The sequence below is a fragment of the Musca domestica genome, unplaced genomic scaffold (assembly GCF_030504385.1).
Source record: "Musca domestica strain aabys unplaced genomic scaffold, Musca_domestica.polishedcontigs.V.1.1 45, whole genome shotgun sequence".
NCBI lineage: Eukaryota > Metazoa > Arthropoda > Insecta > Diptera > Muscidae > Musca > Musca domestica.
Window position 1 is genome coordinate 2,268,676 of NW_026712335.1, and position 14,357 is coordinate 2,283,032.

General features: G+C 33.5%; 1 protein-coding gene across 1 annotated transcript; it reads left to right on the top strand.

Moving 5' to 3' along the window:
• The first annotated feature begins 1,939 nt into the window (after positions 1-1,939).
• On the top strand, positions 1,940-10,450 carry LOC101894026 (uncharacterized). The gene is made up of 2 exons (XM_005180110.4): positions 1,940-2,149; positions 9,601-10,450. The coding sequence occupies exons 1-2, from the start codon at positions 2,147-2,149 to the stop codon at positions 10,006-10,008; spliced, it is 411 nt and encodes a 136-aa protein (XP_005180167.2). The 5' UTR covers positions 1,940-2,146; the 3' UTR covers positions 10,009-10,450.
• The last annotated feature ends 3,907 nt before the right edge of the window (positions 10,451-14,357 follow it).

Consider the following 14,357-nt stretch of genomic DNA (forward strand, 5'->3'; position numbering starts at 1 on the left):
TAAAAACAATTGTTAAAACTTTTACTGGATGAGATGTAAAAACTGCAACCAACTTAAGACTGAGCAACATGCGGGCAGCGTGTGACGGTTTAATTGGCCGTTTGAAGGCCACAATTCATGCCAAAGGTGACAAATTCGAACAAATCTAAACTTATTCTAACATTTGAAGCTATGTCCGACATTTTTTTGCTTTCATTCAATAAAATTTAAAAAATAAGAAAATGTAAAAATTGTGGGCTTTGACTTTGTTGCAGTTTTTTTTTTTTATCTCACCAATTTTTGTACAGTAGATCATATTACCTATGGTCGAAACTTGTGATGTGCTGTGGATTTAGAGTTGCTTAAGTTTGAAATCGGATGAAACCAAAATACATATTTTTATGTCGCATGTGACCTCTCATACAAACCATAATTGCTATAAAAAATATATAAATTAAAATTTTATTACTTTTGAATCATTTTCATCCACGTTAATATTACACGTTTGATATCTAAATCTGAAAATATCTCATTTTGGCCTGAGTATTTTTAAACTGATATCTTGTACAGAGTATCATTATTTTTGAGTGCATATTATATAAGCTATGTAAATATAATAGGGTTCGTCCTAGACAGCACAAAAAACAAATTTGTGCACTTCGCTTAAAAAAAAACAGCAAGGACATACGGGCGGACATGTATAATTGAACCTAGAATTTAATTCATCAAAAAGAACTAGGGTTTGGCGATATCGTTCTAAAATTTTGGCTTTTTGGATAATTTTTCATATACTCAAAGGAAGTACCGCCTTAAACTTAAAACGTTTTTTAATATTTAAAAATATTTGGTGTTTAGTAAGGTTTTGACTTTGTTTTCAAGGACCTATTGCAGAATTGTGTGTCAAATAATTTTGCTCCGAGATCGTAGCAAGGATCCTGTTTTAAGGGAGCTATTAGTCATATTTTGAAGAAAGGACCAAAAACACCCTACCAATGAATCAATTTAATTATTTACAACCAAAACAATCCTCATATTGTTACAAATAAAGAAATCTCAATCCAAAATTTCCTGTAAACATTCGAAAATCGTGTTTTTTAATTTTTAGCTCTACTTTTGAAATATTGTTAAGTTGTGTGTTTTACAGTATTGTTATAATCAATTGCTTTCTGAATGAAAGAGCTTGTTGCAATTTAATATTATCTCAATTCTTTATCATCCTTTACCATTTATTATGAATTCAATTCGAAATGTCAAGAATCATAGAAACCTCTTAATGGCTCAACATATTTTCTGGTTGCTCTGCATATTGTTTATAACATTTCTGGCACTTAAATACACTTTTATTATATCAGAGAGATTTTATACAATTATTAAATTTTTGTTACATTTTATCCTTTAACTCTTACTATTTCTTATCACATAATTGAGAAGACCAGATATTTTCTTCACATATTTCATATGAATGACTGCCCAAAATAATAACATTCACCACCAATCACTCGCTCAAATCTATTCCAATTAAATGGATATTTGATTTGTTTTCAATTCGACTTTTTCGCCACCATCAATAATACCTCATCACTTGCCTTAGATCTTGTATTGTCTCTACTATAGCCTGTCTCCGATGATGGTCAACCATTCATTTTTCTATTTTTTTAATTTCCATTTACTTTTTTAGAAGAGATCTTTTTTCATTTCTACTACCTCTGTCCGTTTAGTTGTTGTTACGGATATCTTTTATTTCAGCTATTTTGTTAACGGGGAGTTAGCAGATTCTTTGTCTCTACCCCACCATCATTTGGCAAGTGTGTGAGAGTGTGCGTGCGTGCTGTCGTCGCTTTTGGTCAGCACTTGATGGACGACGACGCATGAGTCTGCGCGGCGAATTCATTTCGCAGTTTCAAACATAAGCGTCGAATATATAAATTTCATAGCATCTGCTCGATTGATCATCATTTGTGCTTTGAACTTCTTGAGAGCGTCTTCGAATTAAAAATTTCAAAATTATCAACAACTACGACGAAACGCTTCTAAAAGAATAGAATTTAAATAGCATATTTAGAAAAAAAAGAAGATCGAGAAGAAAATTACGAATTCGTGCTTCACTTCAAGTGTTCTATTTTTGTGTTTTTGAGATCCAACAAAAAATTTATTCAAACCATACAAAATGGTAGGTGAAACAAATTTGTGAAAAAATGTGGACTTAAAATTGAAACAAAAATTATAAAACATATAATGGTGAAATATTGTGAATAAATATATTTTGTGGAAAACATGTGTCATAATTTGAAACACATTTAAAGACTGAAAAAACTGAATTTAATTGTTAAAAGCAATTACGTTTATAGTTGGCCGAACCGTTGAAGATATAATTATATATTTAAAATATATGAATAATATTTTCGTGTAACTTAGACAAATGCCTTAGTGTCCTGTGAATGGTCCTTTCATTTGAAAACTGCAGTTGTGGGAGAAAACTAACTTTTTAACACCCGTGCATAATTTTTATTAGAATTGATGATTGTGGCCAAAAATGTTTCTGAAATGAAAATTGCAATTGACTGACATACAAATATATTGGAAGGAAATTTCGTCTTTCGTATTATCGATAGGATTATGTGAAAAGGATATTTTGAACCCATAGAGTAAAATTAGAAAATTAAACGTTTATGATTAAAAATCCGAAAGGATGGATGAGTTGTATGCAAATTGTATCTCATCCTATGCCTAGGGTCAGATCAGAATGTTATATTAATATTTTTTCCAATATTAGTATTAGTAGCATTATTAACAATATGGGACAAAAGACTATAAAAAAAACTGGAAGGAAAAGCCAAAAGTCGGGCGGCTTTAGAGAAGTCATAGCTTGCTATAGAGTGCATGATATCACAATTCGGAAATTCACTTCATTGTTCATATTAGCCATTATTTGCACAATAAACCTGAAATCGGATTAAGGATACATATGGGACCTATATCCAAATCTTAACCGCTCTCCATAAAATTTTGGCAAAGGTATTTCTGAGCTTTATAAGATATGTGGTACCAAATATCATTGTTGTGGAAAGCATGTTACGAATGTAAGGGACTTAAATACCTGATTAGATAAAACAAAATCTGAACCGATTTTCACCAAATTTGATGTACTTGCTTCTAGATTGAATTTGGTCGGATGTGCCAAAATTTAGGTGATTTCGACTGATATTGTCTATTTGGTGCACAGTTAATCCGAAATCGGTTGAAATATATGGGAGCTATATACAAACATTGGCATTTCTAGGCTGTATCTGATATCTTACCGATTTATACCAAATTTGATGTACTAGTTAATAGAATGAATACTGTCGTAATTGTCAAAATTCAGTTCATTTGGGCTGATATTGGCCATTTGATGTACAATAAACCTGATATCGGATAAAGATATATGTGGGAGATATACCCTAATCTTAACCGATCTCGATAAAATTTGGCAGAGGGTTTTTTCGAGCCGTATTTGAAGTCTGGTACCAAATATCATTCTCCTGGAGTGCATATTACACATTTGAGGGACTTAAACCCCCGAATCGAATGAAACATATATATGGGAGTTATAGCTATATCAGGACCGACTTTGTCCAAATTTGATGTACTTGCTTCTAGACTGAATTCGGTTGGATGTACTAAAATGCAGGTCATTTGGCCTTATATTAGTCATTTGGTGCACAATTAACCCGAATCTGTTGAAGATATATGGAAGCTATATATAAATCTGATCCGATTATCACCAATTTCAATAGGGTTCGTCCTTGGGCCAAACAAATATTGTTTGCAAAATTCTATTTAAATCGGATAATAAATGCAACCTGCATTTGGTCACATGGACGTACGGGCAGACGGACTAACATGCATAAATCGATTCAGAAAGTGATTCTATGAAGATCTTCAAAAGTAACTATGGGTCTATCTAGCCTACTTCTTAATGTTACAAGCGAATGTACAAAGACATAATACCCTTACCACTATGTGGTGTAGGGTATAAAAAAGAGCACAGGCACAATCAATAGGAAAAAAATTAGTTTAACCAAAACAAATAAACATAGACTACTGTCGGAATGGGATGTCCTTGTGATGTGTCACCTTTGGAATAGAAAGAACGAATCCCTCAGTATATTGCGATACATAATTGTATTATCGTCGTAGACTCCATAAAGAATATATATACATGATCAGCATAAAATTCCAACGAATTTAATACAGTCCAGTTGGTATTGAAAATTGGGTATATCGGCCTAGCCAGATAACCATAGAATTGTCTAAATGTTTAATTTTAGACTCTCAATAGATAATGAGTAAAAATTTGTCTCTATAGGTTCCTGTTTTGGAATAACCCTCATATAACGGCTGATCCATTTTATTGGTGTTTAATTTGGTATTTAGATATCGTCATGGATAACAATTCCAATTACAGAAATTTGCTTCTTCAGTTCCACGTCTTCCTGCCATATAACTGCAGCTCCCTATATTCTATTTTTTGTGATTTTTGCTTCATTTGTCACCGGAATTATTTCAAATTTCAAATTTGGAGTTCGCAATGTCAAGGGCTTCTTATGACCGAAACTTGCCTGTGCAGATCCACATGTTCGAATAGCCACCACGTAACGGTACCTTCAGCATTTCTATGATGATGACATTTTTCAACACAATTATTCTAACTTAATACTTCGTAATAGGCACTGGCCTCTCTAGCAGATAATTGTCCACATTTTCTTATAGTCCCATATAACCGAAACACCTGATATTCGGAATTTTTAAAATGTTTGCGGCATTTCTCAACGGAATGTTTTTATATTCCTCAAGTTCCTTCAAAATGGTGGAGGATATTAACGGTTCGCCCCGTCGAAAATAGCTACTTTTTTACTTGTTTGATACATATTTTTTTGTATGAAAATGTCAATAGCCCAGGAACGAATTTCATTGTTTTATATCAATCGGTATCGATTCAATATCGATTGACAGGTCTTCTATAGACGGAAGATCTTTGACAGGTCTTCTATAGTTGAAAGATGGATGTGGATAGAAAACCTTTGACATGTCTTTTATAGGTAGAAGACCTTGGACAGGTCTTCTATGGATAGAAGACATTAGACAGATTTCGTATAAATAGAGGACCTTTGAGAGGTCTTCTGTGGATAGAAAACCTTTGACAGATCTTTTATAAATAGAGGACCTTTTACATGTATTTTATAGATACAAGAACTTTGACTGATCTTCTATAGACAAAAGGCCTTTGACAGGTCCTCTTAAAATTACCTTTGAAAGGTCTTCTATAGATAGACAGGTCTTCTTTAGATAGCAGACTTTTTTTAAATAGAAAATCTTTAATAAGACTGTAATTTGTATATGTTACACCTTTAAGAGGAATTCTATAAATGGAACATCTTTTACAAGAGTTCTTCGGGTAGAAGAACTTAAATCATTCTGGAATACACCTTCTTCTTTATCCTTCTTTGGATAAAGGACGTTTTGTAGGTTTTTTATGCATAAAGTAGCTTTCATGGGTCTACATTAAAAGTCAACCTATTTAAGAATAGATTTGTTGGTTATTTAAATTCAGACGTAACTGCCAAATATTTGCAAAGTTCTTCCGATAGAGACCTATTGAAATTTACTCGAAATTGTGTGTAAGGCAGTATATATATAATCCAGGCTTTCTAGTATTAATTTTAGGAAACTGTCCTATAACCTTCGGAATAAGAATGCCATTATAAAGTAATAATCATTTTTCATTGCTACATTCGAACTGAATTAAAAGATGCAGGGGAAGATATATTCCAAATGCCACGATTTACATCACTTAGAGATATGGCAGATCGAGAAGCTTGAAATTTTACTTGAGTTATTCTTTATGGTCGTATCTTCAATGCTTTAAGATGTTTCATATAAATATTCACATGTATATAATATTCAAGGATATTGAATGAATAGAGTTTTTATATTTCCTGCATGTAATATATTACAAAGGTAATGTTCTTCCGGTTTACGGTAGCAGAAATAATATTTTCATCATCATCGGAATATTTCCAGTTGAAATTAAGAATTTTTTAATAGTTTCTAAATATAAATCATGTTTTATTAAAAATACACCAAAACAATTTATTCTACCATATGTTAAAAATTCCAAAAATTAAAACATATGGCATATAATTTCTATATTTTATGTTATTATCAAGTTCCTATGCCATCAAACTAATTTATGCATTATATAATGAGAGAACCGATAAAATAATTTCGAAATCAAAATACCCACCCAATAGTTTACTGGAAATTCTAGTTGGGCTAGTTTAACATAAAAATTGTTCTAAGACTTGGTGTTTGGCTGTGACAGCGCATTTTTTTAAATTGGTTCTTAATGATTTTACGATTGTTGGTTGCTATGACATTTAGCCAATGACGGGCACATGCCAATTAAGAAGGGGGAAGTAAAACATAAAAACAAAAAAGCCAACATTAGTCTAGTTTTAAACAGGAAACTGGCTGAAAATTTTAATGCTGAGAAAAAATGGTTAAACATTTAATTTTAGGAGTTTGAAATGAATGAAATCTACAGTTTTACTTAACTGGTGAAATTTGAAGATGTAAAAAATAATATATTTTTTTTTATTTTGATGATATTATTATTAGAAATTATTCGATTAAAAATAAATAGATTTAAGCCATTAATCTATTTATTTTTAATAATATTTTTTTAAATATAAAAAAATACTAAAACCAAATAATCAAAAATAGTTCGGTATCTGCTGATTTTAAAGGTGTTCTTTATTTAAATTCTAAACTAAACTGGTGGCCCTTATAACAAATAGGGACTGATTAATTGTTTTGTACATTAATTAAAATATTTTTCTTCAAATTTAGATTATTTTTTTTTCATTTTCTTGTACAATTTATTATCGCGCTTATGCCATCAATTTTAGCTTAAATTTAGCTTAAATCAAAAAATAAAAAAAAAACACAATTATGGTTTCTCTCTAAAATATTAGTCCGAAAAAAAAGGCTTGAATTTTGCATAATTAATGCAAATCTTGTGTTTGCATAAATAATTAATGTTGAATGAAAGTGATTACGAATCAATTAGTGGAATATAAAACATTTGTCAAGGTAGTTAAATGCAGATTAGAAAATATTAAGACTTTTAATTAAAAAAATAATTTGTTTAAATGCGAACGTATGTGAATCGGAACTTGAAGAAGTCTTTTAAAAGTTTCGAAGAAGGAAATGAAATTAAAAAAAAATATTAGAAAAAAATATAGACAAAGTAGGTTAAGAAGGAAACCTTGAAAGGCTTCAGAAGTGCTCATCCATGGCCTATATAAGGTCGGCTAGAAAATCTATTTGACAACACAATTTGCTGTCAAAAACATATTGAGATTTTTAAATCAAATAAAGTTAAAAAAGAAAACTGAAAAGACAACTAGTCCGACTTTGTGTAAGCCTTGTGCTTATCTGCGGTTAGAATGTTCATTATCTTTATCCTCTATGGATAAAAGGTCATTTAGAGGTCCTCCACAATTTAATGACCACTTACAGGTCTACTATAGCCAGAAGACATTTTATCTGTTTTGTGGATATAATGCTTTTCACAGGCCTTCAATAGCTAAAAGATACATTAAACGAGTATACATTCGATAGGCCTCCTGTAGCTAAGTAGGATTTGATAGAGAGATGCGCTTTTAATGTGTTTCATGAGGAAGAGTCTTTTATAGGTCATTTGTAAAAAGAGGATCCATGCATGTCTTCCACAGTTAGAAGGCCTTTGACAGATCTTCTATAGATTTAAGACATTTGACGGGTCTTCTGTGGTTAGTAGACATTTAGCAGATTGTTTTTAAGCCGAAGACCTTTGACAACTCCTCTATAGACATAAGACCATTTATAAACAGTGGACTTTTTACAGGTCTTCTGTAGATAGACCACTTTTAACAGGTTACTGATAGAAGGCTTTTGACAGATTTTTTTTAAATAGAGAACCTTAGAGAGTTTTTCTATAGGTAGAAAACTTTGACAGGTATTCTATTGAAAGAAGCCCTTTTGACAGGTATTTTAACAGATATTTTATAGATAGAAGACCTTTAACAGGTCTTCCACAGATAGAAAACTTTTGACAGGTTTTCATTGGATAGAAGACCTCTCACAGGTCTTCTATAAATCGAGAATCTTTGGGAGGTGTCTATATCTGTCTATAAAGTTTAGACAGATTTCTTATAAATAGAGGACCTTTGACAGGGGTTCTATGGATAAAAAAACATCTTTGAATGGTCTTTTATAAACGGAAGACCTTTGGTCGTTCTTCTATGGACAGGTCTCCTACAGATAGAAGAATTTTACAGATCTTCCATGGATAGAAGACCTTAAACAGATTTCTTATAAATGGATAACTTTTGACATGTCTTCTGTGGATAGAAGACCTTTGACGGATCTTCTATGGTTAGAAGGCCGTTGATATGTCTTCTATGGATAGAAGACCTCCAACAGGTCTTCTATAAATCGAGAATCAGGTGTCAGGTGTCTATATCTGTCAATATACCGTAGATAGATTTCATATAAATAAAGAACCTTTGACAGATCTTCTATGAATAAAAAATCTCCTATGGATAAATCGAGGACCTTCGACAGGTCTTCTGGGGATAAAAGACCTTCAATGAATAGAAGACCCTAGACAGGTTTCACATAAATAGGGGACCTTTGGCAGATTTCCTGTGGATAGAAGACCTTTAACAGATATTTTATAAATAGAGGACCTTCGGTAGTTCTTCTATAGATAAAAGTAAAGTTTTACAGGTCTTCCATAGATGGAAGAACTTTGACAGTTCCTCTATAAAATTATGTTTGACAGGCTTCTATAGATAGACAAATCTTTTATATATTGATGAAATTTGGCAGGCCTTCAATAGGTAGAACATGTCGACAGGTCTCCTATAGATTGCAGACTTTTGACAGGGCTTCTTTAAATAAAAAATTGTTGATAAGTCTTCTGTATATGTCACATCTTTCACAGGACTTGTATAGATGGAGGACATTTTACAAGACTTCTACGTGTAGAAGATCTTTTGTAGTTCGTTTTTTTTTTTTGACCCAAAACTGATGGTACATTTTTTATAGGTAAAGAAAGAACTCTCTAGCTCTTTTAATAACAGAGAACTTTTTCAGCCTTTCTTTTTTCTATAGAATACCTTCACAAAAGTCTTATAGAGGTCCCCCATACATTGAAATTATTTTGGAGTACATCCATATTTTGAAGACAAAAAAGGGCCTTTTATGGCCTTCTTTGGGATAGAGGACGTTTAAGGGTTTTTCTACATAGGAGACCCGCGACAGGCATTTTGAAGATTTGCCCCTCGAACAAATTCTCCATTGATAGATGACCTCTATAAGAGACCTGTAGAAGGCTGATATCTACAGGGGACACATTTAAGGCATAAATCTTCAAATACCTATCGAGTGCTTCTCATCAGAAAATTGATTATTCCAATATAATTCTCAAAATTTTTGTGCTACTCAAACAGACCAAATATTATTTTCCACTTTTACAACTTTTTTTCGTCAAAAATGTATTAACCTCCATTCTTATTTCTTTTTAAATTACAGAAATTCCTTTTGGTTGCTTTCGCTTTGATTGGCATTGCCTATGCTGCTCTTCCCGATTCCGCCACCCAGGGACCCAATCCTCAGGATATCGCTACCCCAGAGCCAGAATACATTGATATTGATTTGCCCGAACCACCCAAGCCAGCTCCAGTACAGAGATCCTTCGCCGCAGCTGCTCCCGTTCAAAGATCCTTTGCTGCCGCTGCTCCCGTCCAAAGATCCTTCAGTGCTCCACGTATCTCGTTGCCACGTCCCGTGCCACAGCCAATTACCAACCACTTCACCGCCTCATCGAATGTCTTCCAACAACGTGCCGTTCCCCAAGGACATTCCTTCAGCCATCAATCTGGCTATCAATACAAACGTCCCGTCTATGTTAGACGTGCCCACTATTATCGTCGTGCTTAAGTAGTCATGTGTGGCTCGCACTGACATTAGGATCCTGTTTAAGAATGTTTTATTATTTGCCTGTAAAATATTAGTTCACCATTCACATAATCACCCGCACACGTACATACACGCCCATACACCAAGGACTCTCGGAGAGTGGACAAAGCGAAAGGAAAGAAGAATATTAAAAACACATCGTAGTCGACATTTGTTGTAATAAGTGTTAAGAATTTAGTTTGATTTTTCTTTTTTTTTTTTCTTAATTTTTTTATTTTGTTATTCTATTACAGCGATTCTGTTGCTGGAATGGGGCAAATATATCCTTGGGATGTAATGGCCTCTTAGCAACAGTGGCTGAAGTTTTAAAGAGACAAATGATGTGTATTTAATATTTGCAATTGTTTAGTTGAAGAGTTTGTTTTTCCTAGATTCATCGAATTTTTACACAAATTAAGTTGAAATAAATACATTATTTTATTTATAAAATAAAACATATGTTTTTTCATTCATGATCATTCAAAATATTGGCACGTTGTGGCTGAGGTACCAAAGGGAGTTGACCAATATATTTCATTTTTATACCCTCCACCTTGGAGAGGAGGGTATATTAACTTTGTCATTCCGTTTGTAATATGTCTAAATATTCGTCGTAGACCCCATGTATATACATTACATTCATAATCATCATAAAATTCTAAGTCGATTTAACGATGTCCGTCTGTCTGTCAGTTCGTCTGTCTGTCTGTCCCTCTGTCTGTCTGTCTATCTGTCTATCACGATACAGGCCACATTATTTGACGTAGTTCGTCAAAATTTAGCAGAATAATTTGTATTGTGTCTAGGGTGGTTGGTATTGAAAATGACATAAATCGGTTCACGTTTTGGTATAGTCCCCATATAGCGGTACCTCCCGATATTGGGTATTTTGATGATTCTGCCGAATTTTTTCATGAATTTGTCTAAAAATTGGTATTTGTTGGTCATAGTGGTTTCTAGCTGCGGTGGCGAAACATTGCATGCATAGGTCCACGTTTTGGTATAGCCCCCATATAGCGGTACACCTCGATATTCGGTATTTTGAGGATTTATGCCACATTTTTTCACGGATTTGTGTGAGAATTGGTATTTGTAGGTCATAATAGGTTCTAGCTCCGTTGGCGAAACATTGTATGTATAGGTCCACGTTTTTGTATAGCCCTAAATAGCGGTACCTCCCGATATTCGGTATTTTGATGATTTTTGCCACATTTTTTCACGGATTTGTCTGAGAATTGGTAGTTGTAGGTCATAATGGGTTCTAGCTCCAGTCGCGAAACATTGCCTGTATAAGTCCACGTTTTGGTATAGCCCCCATATAGCGGTATCTACCAATATTCAGTATTTTGCTGGTTTTTGTCACATTTTTTCACGGATTTGTCTGAGAATTGGTATTGTATGCATAGGTCCACGTTTTTGTATAGCCCTATATAGCGGTACCTCCCGATATTCGGTATTTTGATGATTTTTGCCACATTCTCCCACGAATATGTCTAAAAATTGGTATTTCTGGGTCATAATTGGTTCTACTGTTTCCATTACCCTAAGGTGGATGGTATTAAAAGTTCGGCCCGGCCGAACTTAATGCTTTTTTAATTGTTATACCAAATCTAGTGTTTGTAGAAATATTGAGGTGTGCAAATCGGACACTTATGTCGCATATGTGATGGAGGTAATTGATAGAGTAGACCGATATTGTTCATTTTCGCACCTGACCTTATACTTCTAAAAATATTGAGATTTGCCAAGTTTTCACAAAATCGAATGATCCTTTCTCTTTCTATGAGGTGAAATATTTACCTTTTTACCTTTTGTGGGGGAGGCATCAGAAGGGGTGGGCCAATCTTGCCCATCTCCGAACACTATCTTATATTGACAATAATATTGCAAAGTACTAAATTTGGAGCGAATCGGATAATCCCTTCGGGAGTTCTCGTGCGCACCAGCCAGCCAGACAGATAGACGGACTGACACTTCTAGAACAACTTCAAATGTCCTGAAATGGAGTCGGTTCAAAGAGATCTAGAGTAAAAAAAACTTCATTTCGATAAGGCACGTTTTGGCCGTATTAAATAATGTGTACCCTCTCTAGACATATGGCTGAGGGTATAAAAATGAAATATATGTGAGGTCTTCTTCAAAATTTCTACCAAAAGGTGAAAGTGCACTGCATGTGCATTATGTACCTGATTTTTTCAAACATCGTATCTTCATGTTAATCAAGTGCGATATTGTCCCACTCCGCTACACATGATCAACATTTTGAAAAGTACAATCGAATCAAAGGGAGCTCACGACTACGTCTAAATTTTTTTTTTAACCCCGAAGTATTTGTCAGTTGCGAAATTTTAATTCAGTTTCTGCTTCCAACAAACGTTGCAAATTCAAATAAATCTGTCGAAAAGTTGCTAACGTCGGATGCATATGTTTACTCCCTAAAGTTGGCCCCCTCAAAAGGCAAAGAAAGTATCCACTTTGAGGCGAAACTACGAGTAACTGTCAAATTTGTCGTGAGTAAAAATAGAAAACGTATCCCATAAAAGATTGATAAAACTCAGAAAAATGAAAAATTAAGTAACTGCAGAAAAATTTAGGTTATTACGAAAGTGGAGATAACAGCTAAAAAAGATGTAAGTACGGCCGAATTTTTGATTTTCAAATTTGATTTCCAATGTCAAAATGAGGACATTAATCAATTTTTTTTGGTAAGACAATCAGACTCTCATTAGAAACTGAAAAAAAAAAAATGGAAAAAGCCATCAGAATACCGAACAAAGGGCATTACGGTTATATGGGATGTATACCCCAATATGGATCTAAATTATTTGTTTTTTTTATAATATCAACTTCCAAACAATTCCATAGAAAAAATGTTCCACTAATCGTCGAAATGCTTTAAATGGGGGGTACCGTTATAAGGCGGCTATACGACCCATATATCCATCAGAACTATGGCCTTTGAACTTGATCTAAGTTCAGAGCTAAGAACTTTATTGTGAACACGTGTAAAGTCATTGACCTCAGAAAATATTCCTAGATATTTCTTAAATTCCAAGTAAAGCTAGTTTCATTACTCATTTTTTTATGTTTAAAAGTTGGCCACCTTTTGTGTGAATATTTCTTTTTGCAATGATGTGATAAATATTAAATTAATAACTTTTTTTGCAACCATGTTTATAATTAAATTAACACAGACACATTAAACTGTGTGACATTGATATCTGAACTATAAATATAAGTCCAATGGATGTTACACAAAATGTGTTTTGAAACAATACACCGCGAGTAATCGTATAGAATGTGATAAAGAATAAAAATTCGTTGCCAACTTAAGGTTCTCAGTCGATGTCTGTCCGGATAATATACACTGATTGCCGTACGTAGAGCTTTCGATAAAAGAGTTTACTACAAATGGGCCATATCGCAGAAATTTTCTCAGCATTCGGATCCCCTTATTCTCGTATCTCCCCACAATATAACCCATATATTCAATTATGAAAACTCTCATAAGACGTGAAATCATTTGTTCTGTTTTCTATCATATTTTTTGCAATACTAGACCTCATGTGAATATGCTCCACATCGGCATACTCGTTCAACGGAGTGTTAAAGTAGGTAAAATTTTTGTATATACAGCTTCGCGTAACCGGTCCGTAGTTTTAATCTTTAATGATTACTTTTTAAAAAATAATAATTAACAGATGTGGCTCATATTAGTGGACCTGGGAGGTAAAATTTTATGGGGACTATACCAATATATATACCTAATTTGAAATAATTCTGTGTTTTTATAATTTTACGGTATTTCAAATTTTTAGCCAAATCAATTTGAAATGTGGAAAGCTGAAATAAGGGGATCCCTCCATATGACGTTCATACCAAATGTGGGCCTATATTGATAATTTTTTGCAAAGATGGTTTTTTTTTACTAAGAACTCAAATCACTAAAATTTGCCGAAAGTAGTATGACCCATTTCAGAGTGCTGCCTTTACAAAGTCACTCGTCCGACAGCTGTTAAAATTATTCCACTGACAACTCATTATATTGTTTACAAGGGTACAAAAGCATTTTGGTGAGAATTTTCTAGAAAAAAAGTTATTCGTGATGGAATTCAAACGTGATAGTCTGATTTCTACATATTTGGCTTGAAAACCACAAGTGGACTTCGTTAGAGCATTCCAGCATTTAAATGTGAATAAATCGTTTGTGTCTCGTACCATCGCTCGTTACCGTGATACTGGTAGCGTAGCCCGACGTCAAGGAATTGGACGGAAGAAAACAGCAACATCAGTAAAAATGGTTCGAAAAGTAAAGAAGCGACTTGATCGAA